Source organism: Euprymna scolopes, chromosome 19 (genome assembly GCF_053919585.1).
Source record: "Euprymna scolopes isolate OS-2025 chromosome 19, ASM5391958v1, whole genome shotgun sequence".
Classification (NCBI taxonomy): domain Eukaryota; kingdom Metazoa; phylum Mollusca; class Cephalopoda; order Sepiida; family Sepiolidae; genus Euprymna; species Euprymna scolopes.
In genome coordinates, this window is record NC_136500.1 from 138,151,168 (window position 1) to 138,165,016 (window position 13,849).

The window sequence follows — 13,849 nt, forward strand, 5'->3', positions numbered from 1 at the left end:
ATTCGGATATCCTCACTGAAGATTCTGGTTGTGTTTATTAGTGTCTCCAATTTTTTCTTGGTATTTGCAAACATCTTCAGGCCATCCATCGTTTTTTTTTTTTTTTTTTTTTGCATTTTTCCTTTTAATATCCTGAAGAAAAAAATTAAATATTAAAAAAAAACGTTTACAAGTGTTTTTGATATAGATGTACATAAGAATACTTTGATAAGTATGTTTTAACTTAAATAGGGATTGTATAATAAAATTGTGGGGTCTGCGTTCGCGCCTGGCCTCCATGAATGAAACTAGGCACAAACTTTAATAAAGACTTTTCAGATCTATCTGCGTAAGTATACTTTGATAATTATGCTTCAGTTTGAAGAAATATGGTATAATAAAATTATGGGGTGTTCGTTCGCGCCTGACCTCCATAAAATGGAAATATGTCATAAAGTTTAACAAGGTTTTTTAATATAGATCCACAGAATATTGAGATAAGTGTTTCAGTGTGAACAGGTATGGTATAATAAATTATGGGGTTTATCTATTTTATTTTTACTTTCATCATATTTTGCTTTGGTTTTGATACCCCCAAATTCGAAGCTATCTCTTTACAACCCTTTCTTTTCATAACCTATCATACATTCATAAATCAGAGCACATTTTCTGTAGGCTGTTTTTGAACCAAGACAGCGACGGGTGCTTTTGCTAGTATATATATATATATATATATATATATATATATATATATATATATATATATATATATTACAATACATCGATGGAAGATATTAAAAGAGTGAAATTATATAGAAATATATTAGATTGGAATGCACATGTCATTAAAGAAAATGAAGTCTATAGAACTGTATCCAGTCGCTATGAAATGTGAGTGTACACATCGAGGTACCATCAAATAAGCTATCAATCTGTTACTTGAAGTGAATGAAATTATATCATATTTTAACCGAAAGTATCTATTTATTTACACGCTTAAGATATCCGTAACCGAAAGTACCCAATTCTTTTCACGGGAGAATATTGCTTTAACGCTAAGTGCAAATTATCATATATCTCTATTCATACAAAGTTATAATAAGCTAGCATATAGCATATAAGCTATATAAGAATTAGGTGCATTCAGCTAGACTCGAAACCAAAACATCTAGCTCTCCAGCAGTATTCACTACCATATGAGCTAAGGAAAACTAGATATCAAAACTTTAAAAATTAATGTAGTTTACTGTATAAATGTATATTTGCTCATGCGTAAAAATACACTTCAAGTCGACTTACGCCTGTTAAGTTCCAATTTTTAAGTTTTGACCCCTAAATAGTTAGATTAAGTGGCTTAAACCTAAATCGAATAAAAAAATTCAAGTCTGTAAACCAAAAATTGACAGAGTACTTTTATAGAGACAGTTCTACACACACAGACACAGACAAGGTTACTTTTTTATATGTATGTACTAGCAGGCCGCTCGACGTTGCCCGGTCGTATAATATTTAAATATTTATTTAAATTTGTGCAGATTTCCTACTTAATATTATGGAGTCAATACTTTATTGATTAATATATTGTATCCAGTATTTAGTAGTGATTTCAGAAGTAAAGACTTGGATGCCACCAGCTAGGAGCGAAACCAAAACATGAAATTCCCAAGTATTAGTTGTTACGTTATGAGCTAAGCTTTATGTTGTATGTTGTATTGATTGTTCTCTCTGTAACGATGTGTATGAGAGCTGCTAAATAAATACATACACGCTAGCTTGTTCAAGTCATTTGACAATCAAACGCAGTAATTGTTTCTTAAAAAGTGTTTTACTTATTATTTTACTTGTCAATGTTGTTTTTTTTTACAAGGTGGTCACCGTTTATCAAGGCCTGGAAGCCACTCGGGGATAAGAGTTATTGCGTGTAAAGTACGTTAATGTTGAGATTTGATAAAGTGTCTTACTTAAGGGGCGGTTCATCAGGAATTTGTTTATGTTGGACTTGAAGACACCCAAGGTGGGAAACAGGCAGACGGAACACACAGGCGTGCACTTCTAAGAAAGAAGCTTTGTTCATGGAATGTACGTTTTGGTTTTGGCACAGATAAAGAGTGGGGCAAATTATTGACAGTGGCTACAGCTAGACGAGTGTTTTTCTCAGACGAGCACCTGCCATGGAAGTAACGATAGAACAAAGATAGGCTCCCCACGTCTCTCCTGTGGGAGAGAGATTGCAGATAAGAGAAAAGACCATCCCTAACTAAGTCACGAAGCCTATTTTGTACGCTGTAAAGGCAGGATATAGTGTTTTTAGCAGCTCCTGCCCAGATGTGGCAACAGTACTCCATCCTTGGACGTACTTGGCTTTTATATAAATAGAGAATTGCATCAGCAGTGAGATATCTTCTGGAGCGGTAGAAGGATCCTACCATTTTTCCAGCGACCTTGGCAATATACATGTCAATGGTCGTCGGACGTATCGAGCAAGGGTGATAGAAGGTGGGGTTGGGCTGACGAAATAATGACTTAACGATCGTGTGTCTCATTCCATCTCTCTTTCTCTCTTTTCTCTTTGTCGCACCTCTTGCTTTTATTTGCAAATTTTATTCGTTGTTCTCTCAGAGGTCATATATCTGTACAAGTTCGACACGGTATTTTCTTTGTATTATCAGAGGTCAATATGTCTGTCAAAGTCCGACATGGTATTTTCTTTGTTCTCTGTTTTGTGTGTGCACGATCTCCAAGTTCCTTTACCCAACATAAATACTAAAAAAAAATAACGTTGTTTTACCTAGAAATGTATATTTACGCGTGCATAGATAAACATTTTAGTCGACCAAGTTCCACTTGTTTTTCAATTTCGACCCCTTCGCAGATATTTCTTTACCGAAGAAAAACAAAAATTAAATTTATTCCACAATTTCAAATCTGTTATATATATATATATATAGTTTCAAGTCGGTAGATTAAAAATTGAGAGAGGGGTTTTGCAGATACCGTTTCTCAGACAGACAGACATACAAGTTTACTTATATATATATATATATATATATATATATATATATATATATAGCCCCCCTTCTTGGGTAGAGCACTATCGTAAATAATCTCACTCGCTACTTAATTTGGCTGAAAAATGCGAAGCTCGCGGTTTGTTTACAAACAAACGTTTGAGCACTTTACGAGTGGCGGACGGATGTTTATTTAAATAGACATTCGGACAGATTAGTTGTGGGCACCGCTTCCGTGGTCAAGGGGTAGAACTGCCGACTGTCATCACGACGGTTCTAGGTTCGATCCTCGGCTTGGGATAGGTGCTAGTCTAGCGGCACTGATGAGTTGTGATACAACGAAACAGGACTGTATGTCGATGACTAAAATATATTTTATATATATATATATATATATATATATATATATATATATATATAGTATACAAAAATTAATTATCTATTTTTAAACATTAATTTAGACTAGCGGGACCTGTGAAAATTCCACAGGGGACTCTTTCATATGTAATATAATGATGTTGGCATTCTGTGGAAGTTCAGCGTAAATAGAAACGTCCTGATATATATATATTTTTATATATATATATATATATATATATATATATATATATATATATATATATATATATATTGTACCTATTTACTATGCCTCCCCACGGGACAGAGTTAGACACCAGGGTCGTTTTTTAACGTGGAGAAAAGGTACAAAAATAAAAATTGTCTCAGTCGTGAAGGATTTCTCCTCCACTGAAAGAGAACGAGAAATAGAAGTGCCGTATCTGAAGAACAGATACTACACTTTATATATTGTAGCTCTTTTGTTAAAACTGCAAATTTATTTATCTAAGCTAGCTGGCACGTCCAGCATAGCCCGGTTGTAAAATACGCTTTACATATATTTTAATTGATGTAGATTTTGTATATATTATTATAGTAAAGTTTCTATCGATTTTTTATACATTATAAAGTTGTGATTTCAAAAATAAAAAGTATATTAAAATAACCCTCATACATCAGCTTGACTTTAAACCAAAACTTATAAAGAAAAAAGATATATGTACATATGTATATGTAAAGCCAAAAATTCTTGGTAAAATTATTTATTACAAGAAATGAAAGGTCAAAAACGACAGCAACACGGAAGACAAAGATGTAAGCATGACACACAAAAGAACACACACGCTACCGTATTAATATATAGATTTATTATTTTCATTGGAATCCATTATTGAGATGAGTATTACTTATATTAATTTATTTATTGCGGACTCTCATCTTTATTAGTTGTTGTTTTACAAATGGTATATATATTATTTTAATTGGAATTCATTGTTGACAACTAATAAAAAATGAGAATAATAGTCCGCAATAAATAAATTGATATTAATTTAGATGATTAATTTTAACACCTTATATATATATATATATATATATATATATATATATATATATATATATATATATATATATATATACGAGAGTCGTTCCAAAAGGAAATACTCTACCTTTTTTTATTTAAAAAGTTGAAGAGCTACGAAGACGGCAGTTGTACCAAACTTTTTTTCTAGATAATCATCACCTCTCAATGCTCTTTGGCTAGGAATTCAATAACACATTTTTACTTCTGACGCACGTCCATGACAGGAGTGTCTTTCTTAGTATCTCGCACTGTTAATCTCTGCAACAGAGAAATGAAACTTTCAGGTCAGGATGCATAAGTTCAATTATCATAACAATGCAATCTGCAACCTCTGTGTTGGTTGGTTGGTTGTTTTTGTTTTACGGCATATCAACCCTTTTCGGGTTATTTAATGCCGAATCCAAAGATTTTGAAGAAAATTTTTTAATAGACTATATGTGTTGTTTTCATATCAGTTTCTATTTAACCCATAGTTGGAACCCTAACAGGTACTACCACACCGGGTCAGATTGGACCTGGGAGCAATGGTAATTAAAGGGTGGCTCCACACTCCCCAAAGACCGCAAGCTGGGACCTCACCATCGGATATAGTTTAAGGTCATATCCAGGACCGCAACCTATATGATCCATTTGGGAGGAAATAAAAAAAATAGGAAGCATTAATTTTGGAACGCCGTTTGTACGTATGTAAAGAATATAAAACTCATTCAAAAAGCGTTTTATTCAATAAGAATTACGTGACATGTTAAACACTGAAGATGAATTGTATTATTCAATGAATTGAATATTTTATATAATTGAACTCTAAAATTACTTTTCTTCTTTCAGTTCTCGCGTTGGTTATTCCGTTTGCATCATGTCTATTACGTAAGTATAGTACTCTCTCTCACTCTCTCTCTTTCTCTCTCTCTTTATCCATCCCCTTCTCTGTAAATTCTCGCTTCATATTTACATGTAACCTTTAATATATTTTGTGGATTAAAAAAAAAAAATTATTTCAGCTAGGTTTTAGACGTGATAGCAAAAATCTATTCCTATGAAGACATCGTTGTAGAGCATCCAGTCTTTTGTTTAGAATTCACTATTTAGTATGCTTCGTGTAAACATAAACTGCATCTTTTTGATTTACCAGGTTTATACTTTCTACCTTTATCTACGATTGACCATTTGAATTCAAACTCTTTTTTGTTTTTATATTATCCCTTAACCCAATCCCTTAATGCAGTTGGGTTCCTGCTTTTATTTCTAATATAAGTTTTAGTTCAATCGCCACTTTTATCAGTATCACCTTCGCTATTAGTTTCATTGTCTGGTTCATTTTTGAAGGATGCAACATGGTTTCTGAATCTTTCCTTAAAGATGCACCCGTTGCTCCAAGATATATCTTCTTACTATTATCTTAGATGTAGTATATCTATATATATATATATATATATATATATATATATATATATATATATACATATATATATATATATAAGAGGAGCATATAAAAATATAATTATATATATATATATATATATATACATATAGAAGAGGACCATATAAAAACGATAAACAACCACAGATTTCGCGCATAAGCCTGAGGAGTCCTAGAATGGATGAAACGCCGAATATTCAGTGTAGCTTAATCGCCATATGCATTTTATAACTTACTATATATATATATATATATATATATATATATATATATATATATATATATATGCATTTTATAACTTACTATATATATCTATATATATAAAAATGTAAAGTTGGTTCGTTCTAAAAGAATAAAACAATATTTCTACGTTACCAATTTATTTGAAATTTTCAGACAACCCATCTTTAGAATCGAGGTATGTTTTTATGTTATTAAAATAAATTTACCTAATTAAAATTAAAATATTAAATAAAATAAATATATTTTTTAACCGTTACTGCGAATCTGTTCTGTTGATAAAACTGAACTTCCGGTTCGATTCATTTCACAGCCACGAATTGACGAAAGATTTCATTTTCTGTTAACTCGATAAGTAAAAAACAAAACAAAACAAAAACATATTTCATTTGTTTATCTTCCAAATTTTTTAATTTACACATCTTTTCTTTATTATATAAGGCCCAAAAAAAAGTTTGTTGCTTGCTTTTGAGTTTTTTTTTTGTTTTTCGATATAAGATTACTCATGCAGAGAGTGATCCGTGCTGAAATAATGTTATTATTTAAAAAGTCATTCTTAACATTGGGAGGGAAGGATGTTTTGTACCTATTCTGTACTTTAACCTTACAATTGAGTAAATAAATAAAAAAACATATCGTAAAAAAATAGCGCGGATCGCTCTCTGCATTAGCACCATTTTTATTTATTGCGGACTATTATTCTCATCTTTATTAGTTGTTGTTTCACGACTTTTCGGCCAACTATTCCTTTGGCCTTCATGAAAAGAAGTCCTTTTATAAATGTTCAGTAACTTTTTCCTTTTATTATTCTTAAAGAGTAAAACGTTTCTTATTCATGAAAGGAGTTAAGCCTACGTAAATAAATAAATGTTTGTACACGTGACAAATTATCAATAAATGGTTTAGTTACTTTTTTTAAAAAATGTTTGTAAAAGTGCGAAAGGCGACATTGTTGTACAACCATTACTCCCATGCTTAATTTCTATACTTATAGGTTTTTGGAATTTTTTTTCACTGGATTATTATTGATTGGGCACTAATTAAACAGATTATTAAAAAAAAAATGTAAAAAAGAAATCATTATTTCGACATTTGAAAGTGGTGCTCACTTTTTAGTTACAAGTTCTGATAAATCAGTCACCCATTTTGTAAGCAATAAAAACGCGGTATATGAAAACCATAGAAAGTAAAAATAATGGGTCTCTACGGCATTTGTAAGTCAGAAATATATTTGTTTCTCAAAGAAAAAAAAAATAGAGAGAACAGGACTTTTTTTTATTGTTTTCATGAAAATAAAGTTTTGAGATTTTTAATTATTTTTTTTACTTATTTAGTCAGTTTGTGTTTTTTTTTTTTAAATTGTTTTTGTGAAGGTGAGTTTTTTTTTCAAAACTTTTGTTTTGTTTCTTTTTAATTTTTTTAAAGTATTATAAATTTCACTAACATGCTGGAGAAATGTTTAATAATTTGGTATTTTTTTAGATTAGGTCCACCTCCACAATTTTCCTTTAAATGACGATATGTATAGGTTTCCGAGTATGCTGAACACGCAAATTGCATTGAAATTTTGCGGAAATAAATAGTTGTATTATGCATTGTATTCTTCGGCGGCCATCTTTTTACGTGCACAGGCGCCATAAACAAATACACACACGTAAAAAAGATGTCCGCCAAAGATTACAATGCATAATACAACTTTTTATATCTTGATAACTACTTATTTCTGCAAAATTTCGATGCGATTTTCGTATTCAGCATAGTCGAAAACCATTTCAAGTCGTCATTTAAAAGAAAATTGAGGAGGTGGACCTAATCTAAAAATTTATCAATAATTTTTAATCCCGTACGCCTCCCGATACATTGCTTCGTCAACATGCGACCATTTTATATCTCCCGAAGACACTTCCGTATTTAGAAAAAAAAAATAAATAAATAAAAAGTGACCGATTTACCAGAACGTGGTAACTAAAAAGTGAGTACCCCTTTCAAATGTTGAAATGATTTTTTTTTTCAATTTTTTTTCATAATCTGGTTAGTGTTCAATCAATAATAATCCAGTGAAAAAATTTCAAAAAACCTATCAGTATAGAAACTCCACCACGTAAGTAAATAAATAAAAGATGTTACGTGCGCATGCGTTAGCCTTGACTAGGGGGTACTAAGGGAACGAGCATTAAATAATTCTGCGGGTCGCCATGGAACTCAACGCCCAAGGAGTACCAAAATAGTTTTCATGATCTGAAGAAATTTTTTTTCGAAAAGTGGGTGATCACTTTTCCATGTAAATTTAACTTAAAATGAGCACCCACTTTCTGGCCACCTGAGGAAGGGGCATTTATTTTCGTGTTTATTGGCTTGAAGGTTTTTTTGACAAGGCAGTTTGGTACGCGAATGCATATTTAACAGTTTTTGTTTATGCTCACGCATAGCATAAACAAAGGCTACGTCTGTGAAACGGAAAATAGTCCCAGAGTTCAGGGGTTAATACCATGCAAAAGAAATCAAACAAAAAGACTTTTTAGCCAAGAAACACACATAAAGAAAAAAAAAATAGCATCCATTTTTTTCCTATCGAATTCATTTGCTGTTTTTATTGAAAACTATTTTCCCCGGATTTTTGATATAATTTTCCATTAAGGGCCGTGCGTCTCACGTTCGTAAATAACAAAAAAAAAAAATTGTAGATTTTGGTGTGCTAAAAACGAATCTGCAAACCGTTTCCGTCGCAAAAAAATAGTTTTTATGATATGAAGAAATTACTTTTTCGAAAAAGTGGCGATCACTTTTCCATGTAAATTTAACTTAAAATGAGCACCCACTTTCTAGCCACCTGAGAGAGGGGAGATTTTTTCCCATGTTTATTGGCTAAACAGCTTTCGTTTATGCTTACGCATAGCGTAAACGAAGGCTACGGCTGTTAAATGGAAAATAGTCCCAGATTGAGATTGAACGTATATTCTTAATTCCCTAAAGGGAGGTCACCCTTTTCTAACAGGAGTATTATAACGACATTATTTTTCAGTAAATATTAATAACAAAATTTAAATCCATTGATACATGTGTTTCGATTTATGTTCCCATCTACGATGAAAATGATGATTACTGCAAGTCTCAATGGCATCGCTGACTTCCTAGGCTGGTATTTAACTTCCAGGCTACTCAGAATTAGCACAAAAATTAATAATATTTCTACTGTCTAAAACAAGTTAGACACGCTATTAACAAGTCCGATAACTCATATTTTTTCTGGGAGGGTGTAATGTTAATTAATGACCTAATCTACATATTTGCTATTATTATTATAATTTTATTGTCATCATTATTATTACGAGTAGTAGTAGTAGTAGTAGTAGTAGTAGTAGTAGTAGTAGTATTTTTATATTATGTTTTTCTTTTTACAGTAAAATAAATGAATCTTATAACGAATCAAATTTAACAATTAGTATAAGAAATATGAACATTGTTTTTACGGAGATAAGTTACAGAATAATCCCCTCCCCAAATACCCATGCTAAGAATGGCTTTCTAGGAAATTAGAGGGAAGAAGGATTTTGTAAACTATTCTCTTTCTACACTATATTTTATTGTGCATACAAATCGTCGACTATTTTCAATTATAAAAAAATCCAAATAACATTAAGAACGAACCTTGCAAACCAGATTTGTTTAAAAAAGAAATAAACATATTTAGAAAGATTTACTCACGTAATATGCGCCCCCCACCACCACTATCTACCCATTTTTATTTTGCAAAAATAAATATCGATATTACGTTTACAGTAATTAAACATAATTTTTCTTCAAGCAACAAATCTCAAATGGAATATTGAGAAAGTTTAAAACAATCGGAATCTGTACTGGTATCGAAGTCGGGAATTTAGAACAGAATACGTATCTGTATCAGAATCGGAAAAAATGAAATCGTCCCATCTCATGACTCACACAGCAGCCGCCGATTGCGTAGTGGTTAGGAGCCTTGACTGTCGTACAGGCAGTCGGGTTTCGATCTTGGCTTGAGGTAATTGCCCGTCTAGCCGCACTGATGAGCTGTGAAATAGCGAAACAGTACTGTATGTGGATGGCTATATATTTATTATTACATCCTTGGTCCGGTTTTAAAGGGATGGCATTCATTTTGACCCCAGCACACGGACTGAGAGTCGTACGTGCACCCGTACGATATAGTATCTCCCGGATGAGTGCACCAACTTAGAGAAGAGTAAGGGATTTTACTACCAAGGGGTATAACTCGGTTGGTTCCTCTCAAGCTTATCGCACGATTCCAGTCGGGTTAAGGCAATTTACCTATCAATTAAAATTTCCCGGATCTCCAATTAAAAAGATAAAAAGCAAAGCCTGCACAAATACGAAACAAAAATTCAACATATATATATATATATATATATATATATATATATATATATATATATATATATATATATAGCAAGGCCCGGAGGAGACTCGGAGATAAGGGTAATTGCGTGTACAGTAATCAATGGGATAATATCGTAGTAATCGCTAGTAATGGAGATCTGATAAAGTGTCTTACTTACAAGAACTTGTTTATGTTGGACTTGAAGACATCTAAGTTCTAATCGGGTGGGAAACAGGCAAACTGAAGAGAGTTCCACAGGCGTGCACTTCTAAGGAAGATGCTTTTTCATGGAATCTACGTTTTGATTTAGACAGAGATAAAGAGTGGGGGAAATTACTGACAGTGGACTCTCCTAGACAGGTGTTTTTCGTGAAATATTGGCGAGGGGGAATCAGAGATTGAAGCTCAGACGAGCACTTCCAATGGAAATAACGATAAAAAAGGCCCGCCACGTCCCTCCTGTGGGAGAGAAGTTGCAGGAAAGAGAAAAGGGAATCCTCCACTAGGCTACGAAGTCCATTTTGTACTCTGTCAAGGCAGGATAGGCTGTTTTTAGCAGCTCCTGCCGGGATATGGCAGCAGTATTCAATCCTTGGCCGTACTTGGCTTGTATATAGATAGAGAATTGCATCAGCAGTGAGATATCTACTGGAGCGGTAAAAGGATCCCACTATTTTTCCAGCGACCTTGATGCATTAAAAGTAATCAGCCATCTCTTCCCCATTGTACAACGCGCTCAAGATCAGAGGAGAGAGAATCAGAGAAAACTTATTTACGGCCTTTGATATGTTGCCATAGATGGTCGTGTCATCAGCATAGATGTCAACAAATGATTTAAGTATGTGTTTTGGGAGATCATTGATGTCGATCAGGAAGAAAATTGAGCCCAGGATGGACCCTTGAGGGACTCCAGCATTAATACTGTGAGCATCTGATTTCTGCCCATCAACCACCACTCTTATGAGCCTATCAGAGAGAAATGATTTAATGATTGAGAAAACATTTCCAGTTATATCGTAGCTGGAAATCTTGTGAAGTAGGTCTTTATGCCATATTTTATCAAAGGCCTTTGATATGTCAAGAACAATTGCCCTAGAAAAGAAGCTTTTGTCAAGATATTCACTAATCCTACGAGATATAACCGTTAGCACATCTGCTGTAGATCTAGCAGAACGGAAACCATATTGCATGTCACTAAAAAGGGTGTTTCTGTTGAGGTGGTTGACTACTTCTTTATTTAATATGGATTCCAGCAGGAGACTTATTGGTCTGTACTGAGAGGGAGACAACTTATCACTTGAATTCTTAAATACAGGGCATACTGATGAGGTTTTCCGGGGTGTTGGGAAGCATTTCTCCTTAAGGCAACGCTTAAACAGTTTTGTAAGTATGGGGGCATGTTCTGGTTGAAGCTTTTTCAACACTATAATTGGAATGCCGTCAGTGCCAGTTGCTTTACTGGAATCAAGGTTTTGATTAGCTTGGCGACATCACACACAGATATTTGTATGCTGCATAGCGTGCTGTCTGCTATAGAAGGACATACGGGGAGTTAATGGCCTTGGTCGCATAGGGTAGAAGGTAGAATTAGCTGCAAAGTTATTGGCAAATAGTTTAGCTTTGTCTGATGCTGACGAGATGACCTCAGGTCCATTGATGATGGTTGGGATAGAACGCACGCTTCTGTTCAGGATCCTGTTTGCTATTGCCAAAACTGGTGGGAACCAATCCGCTGCTCAGCTACTTTGGATTTAACGGACTGAGCATAATAACTCTCTTGCATTTTTTATTACTCTTTTACAGTGGTTGCTGGCAGTACTGAAAGAAGCTTTAGTCTCAGTACATCTATTACGTTGGTAGCTATGGAAAAGGTGATTTCTGTGCGCGATGGCAGCAGCACATTGTGGGGAGAACCATGGCTGGCTGTTAGGTTTTTGTTGGAATTTTTGGATAGCATGAATCGGTCTATACCTACAATTAACCATTCACTCAGGTCTGATACTATAGAGGACACATCCTTTTTAAACATGGAATACAGAGGTAGATCAGATATAAATGTACGGAAGCTATCCCAGAATCTATAAATATATAGACACATCCTTTTTAAACATGGAATACAGAGGTAGATCAGATATAAATGTACGGAAGCTATCCCAGAATCTATAAATATCTATGCGTAGATCATCGTATAACGATTTGATCACTGTCTGTCTGACGTAATGAACATTTAAATTAAAATGTTTAAAATTCAACGCTATTTCACACGGTTAATGGTAGCAGAATGGATACGGCCTCCGCTAATCGAGCCAGAGATGTCTCGTGTCGCGGGGTTCGAATCGTTCGACTGGTAGTAATCGTGACACCCTGCACTGAAGAATCCCGAAAGGATGAAACACTAGTGTCTGTAGGTATTTAATTATTATAGTAAAAAAATAATTATGTATATATATATATATATAATAGGACAACAAGAGAATGAAATGAAGACACAAAACTATATATAGGTAGATATAGAATGGATCATTTATTGAATAATGGAATACAGATCCCTCAAATTTTGCCTGTATTCCATTATTCAATAAATGATCCATTCTATATCTACCAATATATAGTTTTGTGTCTTCATTTCATTCTCTTGTTGTCCTATTGTATAAGCTCCAATAATTATTGTTGAGCTTGGCATTATCCGGATCAGTCTCCTTTTGTGGAATTGATCTTTATCTTTTCTCTTATACTTAAAGCTATATATATATATATATATATATATATATATATATATATATATATATATATATATATATATATATATTGTTTTAGGGGTTTTATTTTTTTTAATTTCTTTTTTAAACAAACAAAATAGCAAAAAAAAAAAAAAAATTCGACGATGATGGAGGAAAAAAGCGGTCGCCATCAGTCCTAGATAAGAAGGGGGGGGGCTAGTTCCAAGAAGGAATCAACAGTTTGTCGAGTGGTACATTTGCGTCGATAAAATACGGTCGATTAAAACGCACGGGTTGCAAACAATCTAAATATCCTTTTGATGGGGGATAGATGAACAGAAATTCACAAACCTGTTTTTCATGCGAAACCAAATTGGTGATCCTTCATTGAACCTCGCTGTTTTTCTTGCCGTGTTATGCGATCGCGCAACATTTTAAAAGTTTCATTCTCTTCAACATTTTGGGGGTTTTTGGAGTCCAGTGAAATAAATCCATCCCTTCCAATGGCAAACCCAGACTCCCTCCCCCCTCTCTCTCTCCTTTTCGGTTGCCCTGATGCTTGCTTTCCACTTCCGCATCTCGACCCTTGGTGTAATGTAGTTCCAATTTATATTCCTGTAGTATAGGAACCCAGTTCTGTAGTCTGCGATTTTTACTTGGCATCCGATCCAGGAACATCAATAGGTT

At 33.6% G+C, this 13,849-nt stretch overlaps 1 protein-coding gene across 1 annotated transcript in view; it reads left to right on the forward strand.

The window, feature by feature from the left end:
- LOC145239994 (IgGFc-binding protein-like) overlaps positions 1-13,849 on the forward strand; it is a 266,786-nt gene that overhangs the window by 6,642 nt on the left and 246,295 nt on the right. The window contains exon 2 of the mRNA XM_080103577.1: positions 5,236-5,274. Within this exon, the coding sequence (XP_079959703.1) occupies positions 5,236-5,274 (39 nt within the window). The remainder of the gene's footprint in view (positions 1-5,235; positions 5,275-13,849) is intronic.